Source organism: Carcharhinus amblyrhynchos, chromosome 4 (assembly GCF_965287045.1).
Source record: "Carcharhinus amblyrhynchos chromosome 4, sCarAmb.v2.hapA, whole genome shotgun sequence".
Taxonomy (NCBI): Eukaryota; Metazoa; Chordata; class Chondrichthyes; order Carcharhiniformes; family Carcharhinidae; genus Carcharhinus; species Carcharhinus amblyrhynchos.
The window spans coordinates 47682346-47702643 of record NC_137327.1 but is presented as its reverse complement, the minus strand read 5'-3'; the positions used below and the strand labels follow the sequence as shown (position 1 = coordinate 47702643).

Genomic DNA, 20298 nt, shown 5'->3' with positions numbered 1-20298 from the left:
CTATTTCCTCCTTGATGACGGATTCTAACATTATACCCACAACAGACGTTAAACTAACCGGCCTATAATTCCCTGCCTTTTGCCTGGCACCCTTCTTAAACAATGGCGTAACATTAGCCGTTTTCCAATCTTCCGGCACTTCCCCGGAATCCAGCGATGTTTGGTAAATAACCACCAAGGCATCCACTATCACCTCTGCCATTTCTTTCAGAACCCTCGGGTGCATTCCATCCGGTCCTGGGGACTTGTCCACAATCAGCCCCTCCAGTCTGTCGAGCACCGCCTCTCTAGTAACTGAGGGGGTTGAACTATGAAGAGAGACTGTATAGACTGGGTCTGTACTCATTGGAGTTTAGAAGGATGAGGGGGGATCTTGTAGAGACGTATAAGATAATGAAAGGGATGGATAGGGTAGAGGTAGAGAGATTCTTCCCGCTTAGAAAAGATAGCAGGACCAGAGGGCACAGCCTCAAGATAAGGGGGGGGGGGGGCAGTTTAGATCGGAGTTGAGGAGGAACTTCTTCACTCAAAGGGTGGTGAATCTCTGGAATTCTCTGCCCATTGAAGTGGTGGAGGCTACCTCGCTAAATATATTTAAGTCATGGGTAGATAGGTTTTTGACAGACAAGGGAATTATGGGTTATGGGGAGAGAGCGGGAAAGTGGAACTGATCCACTTCAGATCAGCCATGATCTTATTGAATGGCGGGGCAGGCTCGAAGGGCTAGATGGCCTACTCCTGCTCCTATTTCTTATGTTCTAATGTTAAGCCATTCAACCCCTCACGTGCCTGTGCTATCTCTTTAAATGAGCTATCCAATTACTTCCATTCTCTGCCTCTCTCCCAGTGGTCCTGCAAAGTTTTCACGTTCAAGAATTTATCTAACGCCATTTTGTAAGTTATTATTGAATCCATTTGCAATCTTTCAGGCAGGGCATTCCCGATCCCCATAACGTACTGTGTGAAAAATAATTCTACATTATTTCTCCCCTCAATTCAAATGATTGAGTGAAAAAAATAATAAACCACAGCCTCTGTTCGTTTTGGAGCTTAGTATGTTTTCGACCTTCAATGCACTACGCTAATAGTCACATTTCTTCCATAAACCTTTACACCTCAAGAGGTTCCTTTAAAATGGGTCGCTTTGACCAAGCACCTGTCCTAATATCTTTCCTGGCTTATGGTCAGTTTATAGCTGATAATGCTATCAAAGCAGTTTGGTTATGTTAAAGGCTATATAAATACAAGATGTTGTTACTTTGTGTTGTTGCCTGGATAATTTTGCTCTTGATGACAAACTTTAAAATTTTATTGCCAGTTCTGTGCTTTTAGATTTAAGTAACTAATTACAGATGCCAATGTCAGCTCATTGAGTGGTAGCTCACTTGTAGTTGAACCAGCACAGCCAAAACAAAACCTTGCCACTCTGTTTTGGACTACATGCATAAAGTGGCTATTCACTCACAGCTGACTGCACTTCAAAACAATTCATAGTATGTGAAATGTTTTTCATTTGTTCCGAGAAATGGGTTGAGTAACTTCATCATACAAGTCCTTCTCCTCTTTTCCCAGTCTGGTTGAACCATATTTTCATTCTGTGTGCGGTTATGTTTAATTCCTAATTTATTAGTGTGTAATATGGAATATCTAAGGCCTATTTCCAAAATTAAGGCTCTTTAACACTTGGTATTTTAAAAGTGTTTGGCGATGTGAAATGAGCTAAAAGGTGGTTTGCGATGCATTCAGGAGGAACAATTCTATATTTATAAAGATCACAACAATAAAAGTTCATTCTTTGTTACTGCAGGGAAGACCAGTTGTAACAAGTTGGTAGATTTCTTCATTTATAAGCTTCAATAGGCAGTACTATGTGCAAATATCTAATCAAGATCTTATTTATTTGAAAGTGTTTCACGCAGCACCCTTATAAGGACAACTTTGTTCAAGGGAGCTCTGATCATAGGTGAACTTGACTTCTTCTAGCAGATTAGGGCCTTTGCCCATTTACCCCTCTTTTCAAATTCTACATCCTTGCTGGGTTAGCCACTGGATCTTTCCCCAAGTGCCCATTATCTATGATAGAGCTTTGACTGTGTGTACTGGTGGGTCATTCACTCATTGTTGCAGCATCTGATCTTTGCATGTGCAAATGTGAATGAGAACCGTGGCCAGTTTCCCCATCCCTAAAGTGGACACCAAACTCAATTCTGGAATGTACAACAGTGGCTGAGATCAAAACTGGACCACCACGGTAGGTTAGGAGGGGGAAGGTGGCATGTTGGGACGTAATCTACCAGTGACAGGGAAGGCACCCACCTTTAGGCCATTTGAGGCTCTTAAGCAGCTAATTAATGGCCACCTTAGGACCTCCATCCAGGGAGTGTCCACACTATTTGGCAACGCCACCAAGGTTAACTTGATATGGGCTTAGGAAAGTGATCCTATTGTCCAGATGCCCTGTGCCCATTGGAGGGCCCCTTCGCACTATTCCTTGTCTCCCCCCTGCCGTCCCCCCAAAAAAAATCTCGTTCTTCTGGTTACAACTCCTATGTCTTTGTCAGGGCTGATGGACTGTCCCCAGTGAAAATCTTTGGAAGTTCAACTCCTGCGATGCTCTTGTTGGAGATCAGCTGTAGTCAGCAGAGGCCACTGCTCCCAGTACTGCTGTTGGGACCAGAGAAGTTCAGGTCCCATTTGATTGATCGATAGCTCTCAAAGATAGGACTTCCTCCCAAATGAGACCACGGTTCTAACCCTGAGCCAATTAACAGCCCAACACGGGCAGGGCCGTTGCCTCCACTTGGAATTCTGCTACAAGTAACTCATCAGAAAGACCAAATTAAACAAGAGATTCTTCTAGTGTGCACAGAGTCAATGTTGAGAGTTTGATTTTTGCTTTTAAATATATTTCTAGAGGGTTGTGCAGCAACTTTCATGAACAGAAGTCCATAAGATGTAAGTATAATTACAGTGCTATTAGGGTGGTAGTTCTAGGAATTTGATGCAGCAGCAGTGAAGGAATAATACATTTCCAAGGCACATTGATGTGATCACCAATCCTATAAACATGTGTGATGGCCTGATATAATAGCTTTTGACATGGTGTGACTTGGAGGGGAAATTTGGGTTTGGAAGGTGCTATCCCAGAATACCTGGTGAGTTACTGGAGTGCATCTTGTGGAGGTTGCAGCCAGGGTGCACCAGCAAACTGTCAGTCTGCCTCCCATGTCATCCTCCTCCTCTCCTATTTCATTACCTACTGTCATTAATACCACACTGTGATAAATCAAGTCAATACAGAGAGCACAGATCATGTTGGATCTTCTCACTCTTCATAGAACTGCAACCGGGTGCAAAAGCTGCTTCTTGAAACTAATTGACCATTGTGATGGAAGGAGTTAGGTTACTTCTCCTTCCTACAAAACATTTGCTTCAAGTATTCATGGACCACTGTTTCTTTTTTCTCTCTTTCCTCCACCCCACACCACTCCTTTGAAAATTAATGCAGCATGCATGTTTGATAGTGATGAGAATTAAGTGAAACTGAACTTCTTTTAAAAATGTACATTTGTAAGGAGGCAGCAACTGTTTTAAGAAATTCCTGTTTTTCTCGACATGTTGGTTAGTAATTTTTCTGCTGCTGCTGGAGAAGGACAAATGTTCCCGAGACTTGTCTTGAGTTAAGCGTATGTGAGGTTGTGAATAATGATTCAACACCAAGAATAAATAAACACCAGGAGACAGCAATGGTGCCAAATTAGGCTGGAACCATGGTGAATGTCAAAAGCTATTATGTTTGGCCATCACACAAGTTTATAGGATTGGTAGTTGGAACATGATGACTATACCCAATGGAGCAAAACATTAACCCATTTGGTACAGATTCCCCTTCATAAGTTTTCACAAAATGCACCATCATAGTGCTGTAATATTCTATCATCAGCAACTTCCTCATGTCATTAATGTTTTCCCATAGTTAACAAAGAAAGGAAAGACTTGCATTTAAACATGATCTGAGAACATTCCGAAGTGCATTACACCCTATCAAGCAATTTGAAGTTAGTCACTGATGTGGGAAACACAGCGGACAATTTGCACATAACAAGGATACAGCAATGAAATAGAGGACCAAGTCACACTTTTCTGGTATTGGTTGAGGCATAAATGTTGGCCAGGTCACCTGGAGAACTCATTAAAATTGTTCTTCATTCGGATAATCCCATGAGATCTTGTATGTCTGCCAGAGAGGGCAGGCAACACCTTGGTTTAGCAACATATCCGATAAACAGTGCTTCCGAATGTGCAGAACCGAGGAGAGTGTTGCGCTAATGTGTCAGCTTTGGTTATGTGCTCTAGTCTCTTAAGTGAGAGTGGAACCCATAACTTCTTGACTCAGGTGAGTGTGCTACCAGCTGAGCCAGGTATAACATCATGCTGTCATGAATAACAGTGGAGGGAATGGTTTCTTGTCTTTCTAGTAAAACTTTGATGCAAGTAGCATATCCATTTGTCCGCATTCTCATTCTTAATGCTCTTCTGTCACATCAGAATGGTGATTTCAGCTGTATACTGTTGGTAACACATAGCGGTAATAATAACAAAAGGTAAACACGGAGCAGCTTCAGACAGATCTACACTCCAGACAAGTGGAGAATAAATTTCTCTGCAGTTTGACACAAATGTCAAGTTGGATTATGCTGTTAATTGGATGGGGAAAATAATGGTGTTGTTCCCTTGGGCAGAAATTCTGTACTCTCCTCATTCCAACCACTATGGCTAGTCAGACCATGGAACCATCAATTTGACAACCTCAGTTTAGTTTTTTAAAGGTCTCTTAAAATGATTAACCCTGAAGAAAATTAAGAAAATGAAGGGATTATTTTCATATGTCAAGGGACTGTAATTCATAATGTTTGTGCTACTGCTGGTTTGTTCCATTTGCATTTACTATCTGGTAGCCTGGTAGAATATTTTTGGTAGATTTAGACTAATGCTTGGGTGAACCCTCTGCTTATTGTTGCTGCTCAACTCTCACATCAAAATTAATATTTTGGATGTGAATTGGGGAAAAGTAAAGGAATATTCCAGATTTGTTCCTGCGACTGTAGAGGTGTACTTAATGTGTTGCTACATTTTTTTTCACATTTTCTTTTCCTGCTCCAGCACTATTGAAGTCATTGGTAATTTGTGACAGTGATCCTAAAATATAACGTGTTTGCTTTATAAGCATTGGATAGTTAAGATGCCTGGGCATTTTGTTTCAATTCATCCTCACAGGTCTACCTTTTAGAAGATATACTCATAATCAGATTTGGAACACTTAAAGAGAAGCTAAAACACCTTTATAGTGTTAAATCTAGTTGGAAATAGCAGTGTTATTTGTAGTTTCACAGTTCCAAATTAGAGACAGTTGTGTTGTGGATTTGTGATTTTCCCTCAACGCTGATTTGGAATTTGGAGCTTTGCTCCACTTTAATCTCCAGTGCAATTCATTCCATCAGAAGCAGTGTAAATACCATTTTGGGAGAGACCCTCTCAGTATTTTATTTTTGTATAGACTTGCTCTTCACTCTAACTCAATCTTAAGAAAACTTCTTCAACTTTAAAACAAATGTTGAAAATTCCCCATGCAGCTCAACTCAATTTTTTAATGTTATTAAGAAACTGACGGGACAGTTAGCTCCTTACCAACTTGAAACCCTTAATCTGAATATTAATCTGTCTGTATATTTGACAGAATATCTTTTTGGGCATGATGTGGAGATGACAGTACAACTTAATGCTGCTGATTCATCTTGCTCTCCAGCAAAGACCAGTTTCAAATGGGCACTTTCAAAATAAAGAGCGTTGTAATAATTGCTAGTTATAATGTGACAAGTTCATTGAACTTTTCTTATTCTCCCAAAAACTATCTGCCCATCTAGATTTGTTCTACATTTGGCTCCAATTTGTTTACATTATCTGAAAAATCTAATTGAGGCAGCTTTTACAAAAGTACATTGCACACAGAGGATAGCAACTTTTGGCTATGGGCCCATTGGTTAAAATTCAAACTGCTTTGAGAATCGTGAATCCGTTTATTTTATCAGTTGTAATAAACATGAACAATCTCAGTGACTTGTTGGGATAAACCACGACCTATCATCGACACTGACTCTGACCCTTCGTGTGAGCTAAGATTTTTTTTCTCTTTACACTAACCAGTATCTTGCCAAACCACAGCTCAATAATAGTCCCAAGGGGGCTAATGTAGCAGCTTACAGAAAGGTGAAAGTTAACTTAATGGTGATTAGGAGGACAGAACAAACCTGAAAACACAAAAGTAATGTAGCACCATTTCTTTTGTATCTGGAAATCTTAAATTGGGTTTTATGTCTTTCCAAGCCTTGCCGTTCTCAGATAACAGTGAAATGAAAGTTATTGTTTTATGGTAATTTGAGGAAGGTCCACATAAGCATCCTTTTGTCCTTCATGTAAATCATGTGTTCTCAAACCTTTTTGGTTGAAGGTTCCATTTTCAAATGGATTATTAATCACAGAGTGCTGTAATTAAAATTGAAATACTACATCATGCAGATCATACAGAAATGCTGCATGTCTTTTTTTTTATTTCTTTCATAGGGTGTGAGTGTCACTGGCAAGGCCAGCATCAGTTGTCCATTTTTGAGAAGGTGATGATGATCCATTTTCTTGAACTGCTGCAGCTCCTATGGTGTAGATACAATCAGCTGTTAGGAAGGGAGTTCCAGGATTTTGACCCAGCAACAGTGCAGGAACAATGATATAGTTTCAAGTTAGGTTGGTGAGTAGTTTAGAGGAGAAAGTGCTGTCCTTATTCTTCTGGGTGGTAGAGGTCACAGGTTTGGAAGGGCTGTCGAAGAAACCTTGGTAAGTTCCTGCAAAACATCTTGTACATGGCACACACACTGCTGCCACTGTGAATTGGTGATGAAGGGAGTGAAAGGTAAAAGGTGGTGGATGGGATGCCAGTAAAGTAGGTGTCTTTGTCGTCTTAAGTAATATTGGAATTGCATTGAACCAGGAAAGTGGGGAATATTCCTCTTTTGACTTGTGCCTTATAAATGGTAGATAGTTTTGGGGAGTCAGGAGATTGCAAATCATTGCAAATTTCCTGGCCTCTGACCTGTTCTTGTCATTACAGGACTTATATGGCTGGCTCAGTTCAGTTTCTGGTCAATGGAAATCCCCAGGATAGTGGGAGTAATGCTGCTGTATGTCATAGAGAGATGATTAGATTCTCTATTATTGAAGATGGCTATTGCCTGGAACATGAGTGGCATGGATGTTACTGGCAACTTACTAGCTTAATACTGAATGTTGTTCAGGCTTTTTGGCCTGTGGACACAGACTGCTTCAGTATCTAAGGAGTTGTGAACATTGAACAATAATCAAGTTGAGGACTCCCAAGAAAACTCCCTTCCAATGTTTTACCACTGTGCCACCACTTCTGGTGGGACTGTCCTGCTGGTGGAATAGGACATACTCAGACATGGGGATAATGGTGTCTGGGACATATGCATACTCTTTCCCATTTAACAAAGTGGTAGTGCCACACATTTCAAGCATCCTCAATGCGAAGACAGCACTTTTCCTCCACAAGGAATGTATGATAGTCACTCCTACCAATACACTCACAACAAGTAGATTGGTGGCTTAGAATGTTTTATTATGTTAAAGGTGTTCTATAAATACAAGTAATTGTACATCAGCCTAGAATTTCCTGAGAATTATGGGGTGTGAACAATGAACACCATTATTAATGTGTAATTCAACTTGCCACTTTTAATGAGGGACTGATACCGCATGAATTGTGAATCACCAAATTTGCTGAATAATCTGAGCAACTCTGCTGCATTTTAATTTATTAAATTATTTTTGGATGTGAGCATCACTGTTAAGGCCAGCATTTGTTAACCATCCCAATTTGCCCTGAGAAGGTGCTGGCCTTAACAGTGATGCTCATATCCAAAAATAATTTAATAAATTAAAATAATTTAATAAATTGAAAAGCAGCAGAGAGCGACCTTCACCACTGCAATCCATGTAATGTAAATAAATCTACAGTGCAGTAAGAAGACACTATCACACGGTTAACCACCCTGTGATTGTCATGATATTGTATTTGCACATTAAACTCAATAGAGAATGACACGTCTCTAATTGATAGTGTAAGTACCCTTTTGTAGCATTGTGATAGTTGTTGATAATTGGCAATTAACCTCTGGCTGAGAAAGTGAACAAGTTAAATAGTGGCGTCTCATTCCTTCAGGTAGTGAACTGACTGGAGATTTTAAAACAGTCAGCTTTTTTAAAAAAATCCTGCTTTTCCTTCCTGTCCCTTGTGTTTCTCCATTAGTGCAATATTTCTTTTCCTTTCTAACTTTTTCTTTCTGTATCTGATTTGGCCATTTCTGTTCAGTCTCTTCTCTGTTTATTTATCAATGCTTTGATCTCATTGGTTAAAGAGATACACTGTTTGGCCCCTAGTTCACCAAGGTCCCAGATGTTCTGCTGCCGTTAGTGCATTATTATCAGCTCGCACTTCCTGCAACTCTCATGGGCGGAAATATCTTTAGCAGAAGAGCGTAGGAGCAAGTCTAACTACCAGGATACACTGTTAGATTCCCCCCTTTAAGCAAATTCTGGGCCAATGTCATTCTCATTATGCCTCATTAGTACTTTAATCTCCAAATAGCAGGGCTTATCTTTCTGAATTTAATCCAAACACTGGCGTTAGTCAGACTTTTGACCATTTTGTTAACTCTATTTTCTGAAGCACCAAGGAAAGTCTCTTTAATTTAACTTAATTGATTTCTTACTAAACAGGAGCTGCTTTTTCTGCCAGTTCAGTGGTACTGTGAAGTTTACTTAGTTTCCCTTAAACTCCCACCATCAGCTGGTTCCTTTACAGCGCATTCTCTGAATGTTTAATGTACTGTTTGCTGTGCATTTCTATTTAAGGATAGCAAGTTTTTTTTTAGCTGCCTTGTATTTTCTTGGGAAAAAGTGGAGTGATGGGACTATGTTCCTAAACTAAATCTTTCCTTGAATACTTATTGAGCAATTTAGCTTGTGCCCTGAAGCAGTAAACAGACAGTAAAATTAGGGACTCGATTACTTTTCATGCAATTATATGTATAAAATCTTGCATTGATTTTTTTTAAAGAATACTGCATTTAAAGGTAAAATAAATACTGAGGTTTACATGACAGTGACAATGTGATATCATCATGTCCCCAGATACACTTTACTCTTAGTGCAGCAAAGGTTATCTTCTGGATGTTGGACAACATATTGGCATTGATCTGAGTGCAATGTGTGAAAGTATCTGACAAACCATTTTTCTTTTAGTTGTGTGAAACATTGTGAAATCACATCTGCAAATCTAATATGATTGGAAAAGGCATTTAAGTTGAAAATCACATTGGCTATTCGGTACTCAGTACTTTGAACTCCTTGCACAAGGGCTGGAATTTCTGTGTTCCTCCTGGTTCGTGAACCATATCATTCTCTGTTTTCATCCCAGGTAGAATTTGCTACTGGCTGTTCCATTGCAATGTTCATTGAGTCTGTGAATAACTGTTCAGAAAGAGAAATTCTCTCCTTCCACCTCATGTTTTCATTCCCTGGAGGTAATCCTGACTTTGTGAGATTTGTAAAATTGGTGGCAGCAGATTGGCTGCCCATTTCACATCTCACCAAACTTTATTTCTGTTGCTATCAATTGAAATAATATGAGAGAAGTAAAAAACAAGTAGATGCTATTACCTGTTTCACACTATCACATAAAGTTGAGGTCTACCTGACTAATGGAAGATGTTACACCACGTCACTGGTAACTGGGTTACCTCAAAGCATTGTATCATGCAACAGAATTTATCCTAATCCTAAATTGGATGTGAATAGGAAACTAGGCTTCTTGTGAATTAGACAAAAGTCACCATAGTCCCAGATGACCATAGGCTGACTGTTGGTGATTAACCTGAGGGCCACCACACCTCAAGTGAGGGTCAAGGTTGAGAAGGTGGAGCCTTCATAAATAACCTCAGTTGCTATGGGAATTGAACCTGTTGGCATCACTCTGCGTCACTAACCGACCATCCAGCCAATTGAGTTAATTAACCTGGCAGCAAAGAAAATAAGCATCTGGAGAGTTAGAAATCAATGAAAGCAAACTAAAGAATTCAAACTTCAAAATGTAGAGTTACACAGGTGGACAGAAATCTGATAAATGTATGTTTAAAAAGCGAACAATGCCATAATAGGTGTGAAACATGTCTTTTACTGATGAGCGATATTCTTAATCAGTCATTTATCCCTATTGCTTTTTCAGCTCCAACACAACAACAATTTGCATTTCCATTATATCTTCAACATGAGCAAATCATAAATCAAAACAAGCTCCCACAACTAAATCATCTGTTTTGCATATTGGCTGAGGGATGAATGTTGGGCAGGGCACCAGGAAGAATCCCTTGCTTTAAATGGTGCAGTGTGATTTTTTTTTTTAAATTCCACCTGCAAGGGCTGAAGGGACCTTGTTCCAACGTCTCATCCATAAGACATGCAGCACTCTCGGAACCGCACTGAAATGTTGACCAATTAAGTACTTGCTACACTCTGCAGCCAGTCAGGATCAGTCTTTCATCCAGCATCCTCCAGCTTCCTGGAAGGTCCTCAGTCCTATTTTCTCCAGACATTACCAGTGCCTGTTCATTGTCAGTGAGAGAAAAAAAATCACTCTGGTTTCCATCAAAATCTGCAGTAAATTAAGGATCTTGTAATTTTAACTTATAACTGTAGGCGGCTTGTAAATTTATTAATTTGACAGCTAGACAGATCACCATAGGAAATAATTAACTTGTTTTGATACTAGAAATGTTATACATTAATTAAATTGTGATCATTGTTGTTCATGAAGGGAGATTAGAAATTGAAGGCACAAAGGGTTACTTCAAACAAAATAATTCTAAACCTTCTGAAAGCTGATTAAATAGATAAGCTTGAGCCAGAATTGGCACTAATAAATTGTCTTCATAAATTGACAACAGGCCTGAACTCTCTGAGGTTAATCTATTGGTTATTTATATTCAATATAAAACCAGGCATTTTAAGGCCTAGTAAATAGAGTTTCATTGTCTAATGTGCCTAAGTCAGTTTTTAAATTGTTTTTCTACACAATGATCGTATATTCCTCTTATCAAAAACGTTCCAACAGTAACAATAAACTGAAAGAATGTTATGGAAGTGAAAACAGGGTGAACCATGTTCCCGTGACCTTATATCTCACCCGGGACAGGGAGAACATGAGGAGAAAACTATGTTCCATCCTTTTGAAATGACTTACATGGTGTACTCAGAGGCAGTCTAGAACTGATGAGCTATCAAAGGCAAACATTGGAAAGAAATGGCCTGTTGTGGAGAGCAGCAGCAATCCCCGTAATGTGATTCTCCCACTTAAACTTACCTGTTTGGCTGGCATGTTACAAACTGGTTTCAGGGGCCAGAGAGAGGGACTTTGAGAGTCACATTTGGCCTTTGGCTGCACATTGGATAAGCCTGGCCTATAACATCGATCAGCTTGTGCTGTAGGGCAAATTATGAGTATTCTGGGTACCCATTGTTTGCTGGCAGCTATTAGTTTTGTCATTGATGTTGATTAATGTATTCTATCAGAAAATAAGCATTTTTCCCAAGATGGCACAGTGGTCCACCCATTGAAGAAAATGCTGCGAGCTTTGTTGAAGCAAATTAAAGATTTACATTTCTATAAACTCAGCTCCTTCCAAATTACAGCCAATTAAGCACTTTTGAAATGTAGCTGATGATGTGATGTATGCTAATGAAACTAGTTCATGGATAGTAAAGCCCCACAAACAACTCTGACTTTTTGGTGATGTTACTTGGTGGATAAATATTGGTCAGGGCACCAAAGCAAAACTCCATGGTCTTTTTCACAATGGTGTCAAACAAAAAATTGTACAGAACAGGAAGAAGCCCTTCAGCCCACCAAGCCAGTGGAGACACGTGACACCTTTCTAAACTAAAGACCTTTTGGTCTGTATTGCTCTATTCCCTACCTATTCATGTAACTGTCAAGATGCCTCTTAAACATTGCTATTGTATCTGTTTCTACCACTTCCTCTAGCAGTGCATTCCAGGCAATTAACAACCTTCTGTGTAAAAAAACTTAACTCTCATATCTCCTTTAAACTTTCCCCTTTTATCTTAAACCTATGTCCCCATGTAATTGACATTTCTGCTCTGAGAAAAAGACTCTATCCATTCTATCCACGCCTTTCATAATTTTGTAAACTTCTATCCTCCCTGAGCCTTCAGTATTCAAGTGAAAACAAACCAAGTTTGTCCAATCTCTCCTCGTTGCTAATACCCTCCAAACCAGGCAACATCCTGGTAAACCCTTTCTGTACCTTCTCCAAAGTCTTCACATCCTTCTGGTAGTGTGGCGACTAGAACTGTACACAATATTCCTAATATGGTCTAACTAAAGTTCTATGCAGTCTCAACATAACTTGCCAGTTTTTATGTTCTGTGCCCCAACTGATGAAAGTAAGCATGCCAGATGTCGTCTTAACCATCTTATCCATTTGCATTGCCACTTTCAGGGAACCATGGACCTTTATGTCTAGACCCCTCTGTATGCTAATGTTTCTAAGGGTTCTGCCATTTACTGTATACTTCTCTTCTTTATTAGACCTTCCAAAATGCATCACTTTGTATTTGTCTGGATTAAATCTGTCATTTCTCTGTGCAAGTCTCCAGCCTGTCTAAAGCGTGCTGTATCCTTTGGCAATCCTGCTCTCCATCCACAGCTCCCCCAATCTTTGTGTTGTTCACAAACTTACTAATCAGGCCATCTACATTCTCCTCCAAATAACAGGGGTTCCAGCACTGATCCTTGCGGAACAACGCTTGTCACAGATCTCCAGTCAGAAAAACATCCTTCCATTGCTACTCTGTCTCCTATGACCAAGTTCTGTATCCATTTTATCAGCTCACTGTGTGTCCTTGTGACTTCATCCTCTGTATCAGTCTACCATGAGGGATTTTGTCAAAGGCTTTGCGAAAGTCCATGTAGACAACATCCACCACCCTGCCCCTATCAATAATCTTTGTCACTCTCGCAAAAAAAATGCATTCAAGTTTGTGAGACGTGCCCTCCCCGGCACAAAGCCATACTGTCTATTGCTAATAAATCCATATTTTTACGAATATGAGTAAATCCTGTCCCTAGGAATTGTCTCCAATAATTTCTCTACCACTGTTGTAAACTCACCGACGTGTAATTTCTCAGATTATCCCTGTTGTCTTTCTTAACAAAGGAACAACATTGTCCAATCTCCAGTCCTCTGGGTCTTTGCCTATGACTAAATAGGATACAAAGATTTTGTACAAGGCCCCAGCAATTTTCTCCTTCACCTCCCTCAGTATTCTGGGGTCGATCCCATCAGATCATAGGGACTTGTTTACCTTAATACTTTTCAAAACACCCAACACCACCTTTTTTATATCGACATGCCCTAGAATGTCAATATACCCCCCGTCTACACTCACCATCCACCATGTCATTCTCCTTTGTAAACACTGATGCAAAGTACTCGATAAGGACCTCACTCTTTCTCCTGCTCCATGCATTAATTCCCTCCATTGTTTTTGAGTGAACCTACTTTTTCCTAATTACCCTCTTGCTCCTGATGCACATATAAAATGCATTGAGATTTTCCTTAATATTGTTTTCCAAGGACATCTCATGACCTTTTATAGCCCTCCTAACTGCTTGTTTAACTTATCTTCTGCTTTCTTTATGTTCTTCGAGGGCTCCATCTGTCTTCAGTGTCCTAAACCTTATGTATTATTCCTTTTTCTTTTTGACTGAGCTTACAATTTCTCTTGTAATCCAAGGTTCTCAAATCTTGCCATCGTTATCCTTCATTTTCACAGGAATATGTTGGTCCTGAACTCTAGTCAACTTGCCTTTAAAAGATACCTACATGACAGATGTGGGCATTTCCCTAAAACAACCAGCCCCAAAAGATATTCTCCCATTCCTACCTAATATTAGCATAGTTAGCCTTCCCCCAGTTTAGTGCTTTCACCCCAGGATAATCTTATCCTTATCAATAAGTAATTTAAAACTTGTTAAATTATGTCAGTGTTTCCAAAATGCTCCACCGCTGAAACTTCAAACACCTGGCTGATATTGTCCTTTCCCTAGTTGGACTATTTACATTTTGTTTCAAGAAATCCTCCCAAACACATCTAACAAATCACCCCCTCTTCCCCCCTCCCCCATCCAAGCCCCTGGCACTAAGGGATTCTCAGCAAATATAGGGGAAGTTAAAATCACCCACCACAATAATGTTGTTTTTACATTTTTCCACTAATCTGCCACATACCTGTTCCTCTATCTCCTGCTGGCTGTTGGGAAGCCTGTAGAACAACTCCATCAAAGTGAGTGCACCCTTCCTATCCTGAGCTCCACCCTAAGCCCTGGGTGGATGAGCCCTCCAAGGTGTTCCCCCTCAGTACAGCTGTAATATTCTCCCTAATCAGTAAAGCAACTTCCCAACTTTATTTGCATCTCTCTCTATCATGCCTGAAACATCTAAATCCCAGAATGTTAAGCTGCCAGTCTTGTCCCTCTCTCAACCAAGTTTTTGTAATAGCTACAACATCATAGTTATATATACCAATCCAAGCTCTAAGTTCATCTCCCTTACCCATCATATTCCTTGCATTGAAACAAATACACTCCAGACCGCTAGTCCAGCCATATTCAGTAACTTGCCGCTGACTGTTCTTCCTCTCAGCCTTACTGGCCTTAGTCTCTAATTCCTCCTCGGTCATTTCACTTGATGACCTAATGCTTTGGTTCCCACCTGCCACACTTCTTTAAACCCTCTCGAGTGACACTAGCAAACCTCCCTGCCAAGATCTTGTTGCCCCTATCGTTTAGGTGCAACCCGTTGTTGTATAAGTCCCACCTGCCCTAGAAGACGTCCCAATGATCCCCATATCCGGAGCCCTCCCTCCAACACCTGCTGTTTAGCCACATATTTTACTGTACTATCTTCCTATTCGTTAGCCTCACTGGCACAAGGCACAGGGAGTAATCCTGAAATTATAACCCTTTATAGGTCCTGCTTTTCAACCTACCATCTAGCTCCCAGAACTCCCTTTGCAGCGATATTGTAATGGGATATTTCACATTCATCCAAGAGGGCAAAAAAATCATATAGTTTATTTTTAAGACTTTTTTAAAATTGGCAAACTTTAATTTTTTAATTGAATTGGCTTTTGTGAGATAGAAATATTCAATTAATTTTAAGAAGGTCAGAATCAGTGATCTATGGTGAAGTATTGGTATGTGTTTACATTGAGTCCCCTCATAAATTAGGTACAGTGTGTAGTTTCATGCTGATATGTGGGTAGCTGTATTTCCCATCTTTATCATGCATGATAATTTACACATGAAAGCATTAAGTATTAGTTTTTTGGTCTGCAGTCACGATGTTATTCATTTCCTATAGTCCAGGATTATAGGAAGCAGACGAGCAGTCATCAAGTTTATGGAGGCAGATCAAATCCTCCCCTACAGCAAGTAGATACCTCTGTGGGAAAAATGTCGATGATTGGCTAACATTTCCACGTAGTCATCACAGAAACTGAAGGTGGAAAGATTTTCTTTCCTTCAACTCGAGTAAAAAAAAATAGGCCTGTATTTAGATGTTTGCTTAATTCAGCAGCAAATGCTTTTTACTACAAGCCGCTATTTCTCTGTTAACTCTACCCAGGATAGGTGTGCAGTGTTTTACAATTTCACAGTATAAGAAAGAAAGACTTGCATTCAAATAATACTTTTCACCTCAGAACAACCCAAAGTGCTTTAAAGTACAATCACACTGGCCAATTTGTACAAGGCAAGGTGCAAGCAATGTGACAAGGCCGATGTTGACTGAAATATAAATACTGACCAAAACACAAGATAGAACACCGCAGCTCTTCAAAGGGCAGATGGAATCTTGAATTAATGACATCAGAAGTACAGAACTTCTGGCATTATTGATGACTTAATGGTCGAGATTGTATTGATCCTCGTAAAGCAATAAGACAACCAATATGTTTTCTTTTCAAAAGCAGCTGTAAATTCAATTTATAGCACAAATCTATCAGTACAAGTTTTTGAAAAGCTGACATTTAATTGACATTGTATGATGTACTGAAGGTTTCAATCAAAATTTTGTGAGTATGTCATACACTCTGCTATCGCTTAACTGACGCCTCTGAAGACTTGTGTAGTAAGCATTCAGCTTGATTTTGTAATCATTACAAAAATTTGGTGGACAGTCTTTTTTTCTCCATATACTATATCAGATTTTGCAGCCTCATTTGAGCGAGACTGGACATTCCTGCCCGAGATCAACGAATATTTCTGTTGTCCGCCCCTCACCCGTTCCGATTCCATGGCTGGCAAGGCGGTAGAATTCCAACGTATCAGTCTCTGTTTTTTCAGAGCATCTCCTGCTTCCCCTGCTGAGGATTGAAAATCATGCCTGATGCCCTCTGTGGCTTTGTATCCCACCAGGTAGTGTCTTTATTCACCACACTGCCGCAGGAGTTCTGGCAGCTGTTTCTATCCCTAGATTGGAATTTACTAAATGTATTGACCATTGAAATTATTCTTTTGTTAGTTTATTTTGTACTCCTGCTTCCACACAGGAATGTAATCTCGCTCAGTGTCAGCCAGCATATGTGTAGTTTCTCCATTGGTGAGGCTTCTGCTCGCCATCTGCTTGCTGCCTCTCAAACCCACATTGCCTCTGGCTCAGCACTCACTCCTGAGCTTTGGCTGCTCCACTCATCACCCAGCTTCTCAGTCCCTCACTACCCTTCTCTCCCAGCCCCTTGCTGCAGTCCATCCAGCCCCCCTGCTGCCCATTCCTAGCCCCTCTCCTAACCCCTTGTCTCCGCCTGGCCTGCTGAGGGAAAGGAGAAGGGCTGTAAGGGGTTGACAGTGCAGTAGCAAGCATGGCAAACGTGGGGTGAGGAAAGAGGTGAGTAGCAGAGAGGTTCATGAGGGAGGGGACTCAAGTCAAGAGAGGCAGCGAGAGGACGGCGAGGGATCAGAAAGGACATAGTGGTGAAATGGTGAGGGGTGGGAGGGGACAACAGACACAGAATGATGATGTCAGCAGTGGGGAAACCTTGCATGTATTAGTGGAAGATGTGGATACCGAGTGGAGTGGCACATCTGTTCCCAATGCAACAGCAGCAAGCAAAGCAATTTTGCAAAGAGATAAATGAGGGTGCACTCTCATGTACATTGTACCATAAATTGGGTCTTTGTTGTTGGAATGTCTGCATGATTTTCTGCCAACACTCTTAACTGTTGATCATCAGAGAAAACTTGGTAGCTAGTGTACACATTTGGTAGCTAGTGTACACATACATACAGCATAAAACATTACATTGGTATACACACTTGTATAGGAGATATGTATGCTTTTCATGGCTGCTGCATCAATCTTAGCTTTTGGATAGATTACCAGCTCTTCTTTCCCCAAGATCACTTCTAGTCTCAAAGCGCAGATTTCCCATTCCTGTGTTATTGTGTAATGGACTGGCTGTTACATTGTGGCAAACTGTAGTATGCATTACCCAGCATCCTACATATATATTCTCCGTATATAATTGTGATATACAAATATACACCTTGAAATTAATTTGACAAATATTGCTAGCAATGTGAAATGAATCTGGTGACTAGAGATGCAGGCAGATTGTTAATGAAATTACGTGATTGAGGTACACCAGCTAATATTGCAGCAAGCCTTTGGCTTAGTAGTAGTATTCTGGCCTCTGGGTCTGAAGGTGCAGCGTTTGAACCACTTTACACCAGTCTTCGTGAGTGAAGACAAGTACTCCACACTGAATTTTAGGCTGACAACAAGCTGGGAATGTGCCTATATGCTCAATGTGCATGGCCCCTCATCTTCAATGGTGACAGCACCAAAGTCTCTCCCGCTGTGCAAGACTAACCACCCCAGTAACTATATTGATGACGGTAATGGCTGTGGAAAGGTAATCACTTTATGGCCTGTCTGCCTGTTAATCACTCCACCACTTCACACAAAGGGAATAGTTGGAAATATGGAAGTAGCCACCAGCTAAATTGGGTTTGAAATTCAGAATATTGCAGACCCTCTCTTTTCATAGTAATTCTTGTTGGATGGTAATGTGAGTCAGGCAGGTAATCAGGATCATTGTAGAGGTTCAGCCACGAGCCATTATGAGTGGCATATGAAGTGTATCAGTACAGAAAGTAAGTATGCAACAAACGGATTTACAACCGAGTGTCAGGAAACAAAGACATTCCCCATTCCATTGAATGGGCCTTCTTGGCTGGTTTTGCTCCACATCTGCTTTCAAAAATTCTTAACCATGCCCAAAGAAGAATGTCCATGGAAAAGGTTTGATTTTAAAAAAAAATCTATCCAATGCCATAGAGAACAACTGAGTTAAGTAATGACTGACTGTAATGAAGAAAGCTCTCGCCCATTTAATTGGGTGATCTCCATGGACTAAACCAGTCTTTTATGAGTTCAGCATATCATTTGTATAAATGAGAAGATGAGCAAGATCTCCAGTGACTCTCTGCTGGTTCCTCATAGTCAGACCTTTGACAAAATCAAAATTGAAATGCTCTTTAAAATGATCTCTGCTGGTCAAAAGGTTAAAATTTGTTAAGACAGTACTTGGGACAGTATTTTCAGCATTGAGGGAATGGCAGCTTTTATCTTTTGAGATTGGTCAGATTTATTCAACAGTAAGGTGCACATGCTGCTTACAGAGAACATTGGTTTGGAAATTGTGGGAGTTTGTGTCCATTACGTGAAGCAGACAGAAAATCAGGCATCTCTGAATTGCGATTTTCTGATGAGGCATTTCTGTAAATGTCGATTTGTGCTGGGAACGCCCAACCACAAAACCCACCCATGTATCTCATCGATCCTTTGAAGACTAGATCTTGAATTCTTTAAACTACCTTCACACAAATGGATCATACAACAATTTCTTCTCTTGTGCCTTAAAACTGATTTTACTATCGCTAATGTATAAGAGCAAAATATTCTCCTCTGTAACTTCTGAACTATCTTTTGAAAGATGAATTACCTGCATTAAGCAGTGCATTTAAAGCCTTCATTCAGTCTGTATGAAATGCAGATTATTTGCATCATTGAAACATATCAGTTACTCACGCTTCTGATTGAAATATTTAACAAATTTAATGGCTTGTTTAGCATGCAGTCTATACTAATATTGCACAGCTTGTTTCTTCAGCTCTTTGCCTACATCTTTATCTTACATCTCTGGTCCTTTACCAGGGCTCCTTCATACACCAGTTATTATGCAGCAACTTCTTTCACCTTTCCATCAAGGACTGGGCTTGCTAATCAAGCATCAGATGAGCGCTCCCTAAACCCCACCAGGTTCGTGTTATTTTTGTATTGTGAGTTTGAATGTTCCCAGTGTCTCATTTTCTACCAAAGATGATGAGTTCAGGGAGTTCTGTTAACTCCAGAAATTGGTTTTATATTCCAAACACCATAAGTGCCAGTAATAGACCCAAAAAAGCTGATCTGTTATTTACTGCTGATTAACATTCCTCATGTAGTTGGGTAGAGCCACTCTTCAAAAGAGGAGAGACCTGAAGTTTGTGTAGGGTAAACCAGTGGATAATGACCTGAATTTAGATTTAATTTGGTCAAATGCCTTGGAGTTGTTCTGTTACTTTAGTGTTCTTTAATGAGTTTGGTCTTAAAAACAAGTTGTTTAACAGTTTCTTATTTCCTATGGTTTTCCAGGAGCACAGAATTTGATTCTCTCTCTCCAGGTGGTTTCAAACTATAAGCTCTTTCTTCCTATTGCTCCATTTGGCCCATCTATGTTCAATATGGTGGCCTGCTGAGGCAATAGCAATACAACTCAAATAAAAGTAAACTAATCAAATTACAAACATCGTTAATCTTCTGACAATGTCAATGAAGAAATAAAATTCCTCCTGTCAACAATCATAGCAAAAAAAATACTCACTGAATGCAAAAGTGGTTTTCGTTGCCTATTTTTCTTTCAGTAAAATTGTTGAGTTCAACCCTATACATCCTTATGATTCAATTTACATATGTCTATAATTTTTGTGGCCTGTATATCATTTTAGACATTGATTTTCTAAGTGCTGGTTCATAATATTCATCC

The 20298-nt window shown here is 40.0% G+C and overlaps 1 protein-coding gene across 5 annotated transcripts in view; it reads left to right on the top strand.

Annotated features, from left to right (window-relative positions):
• Positions 1-20298, top strand: part of fhod1 (formin homology 2 domain containing 1) — a 329870-nt gene that overhangs the window by 247771 nt on the left and 61801 nt on the right. For 3 of the 5 annotated variants that reach the window (XM_080187104.1, XM_080187103.1, XM_080187102.1), the window contains exon 11: positions 19428-19532. The exons of the other annotated variants lie outside the window; for them this stretch is intronic. In XM_080187104.1, the coding sequence (XP_080043230.1) occupies positions 19428-19532 (105 nt within the window). The remainder of the gene's footprint in view (positions 1-19427; positions 19533-20298) is intronic. 5 annotated transcript variants of the gene reach the window in all.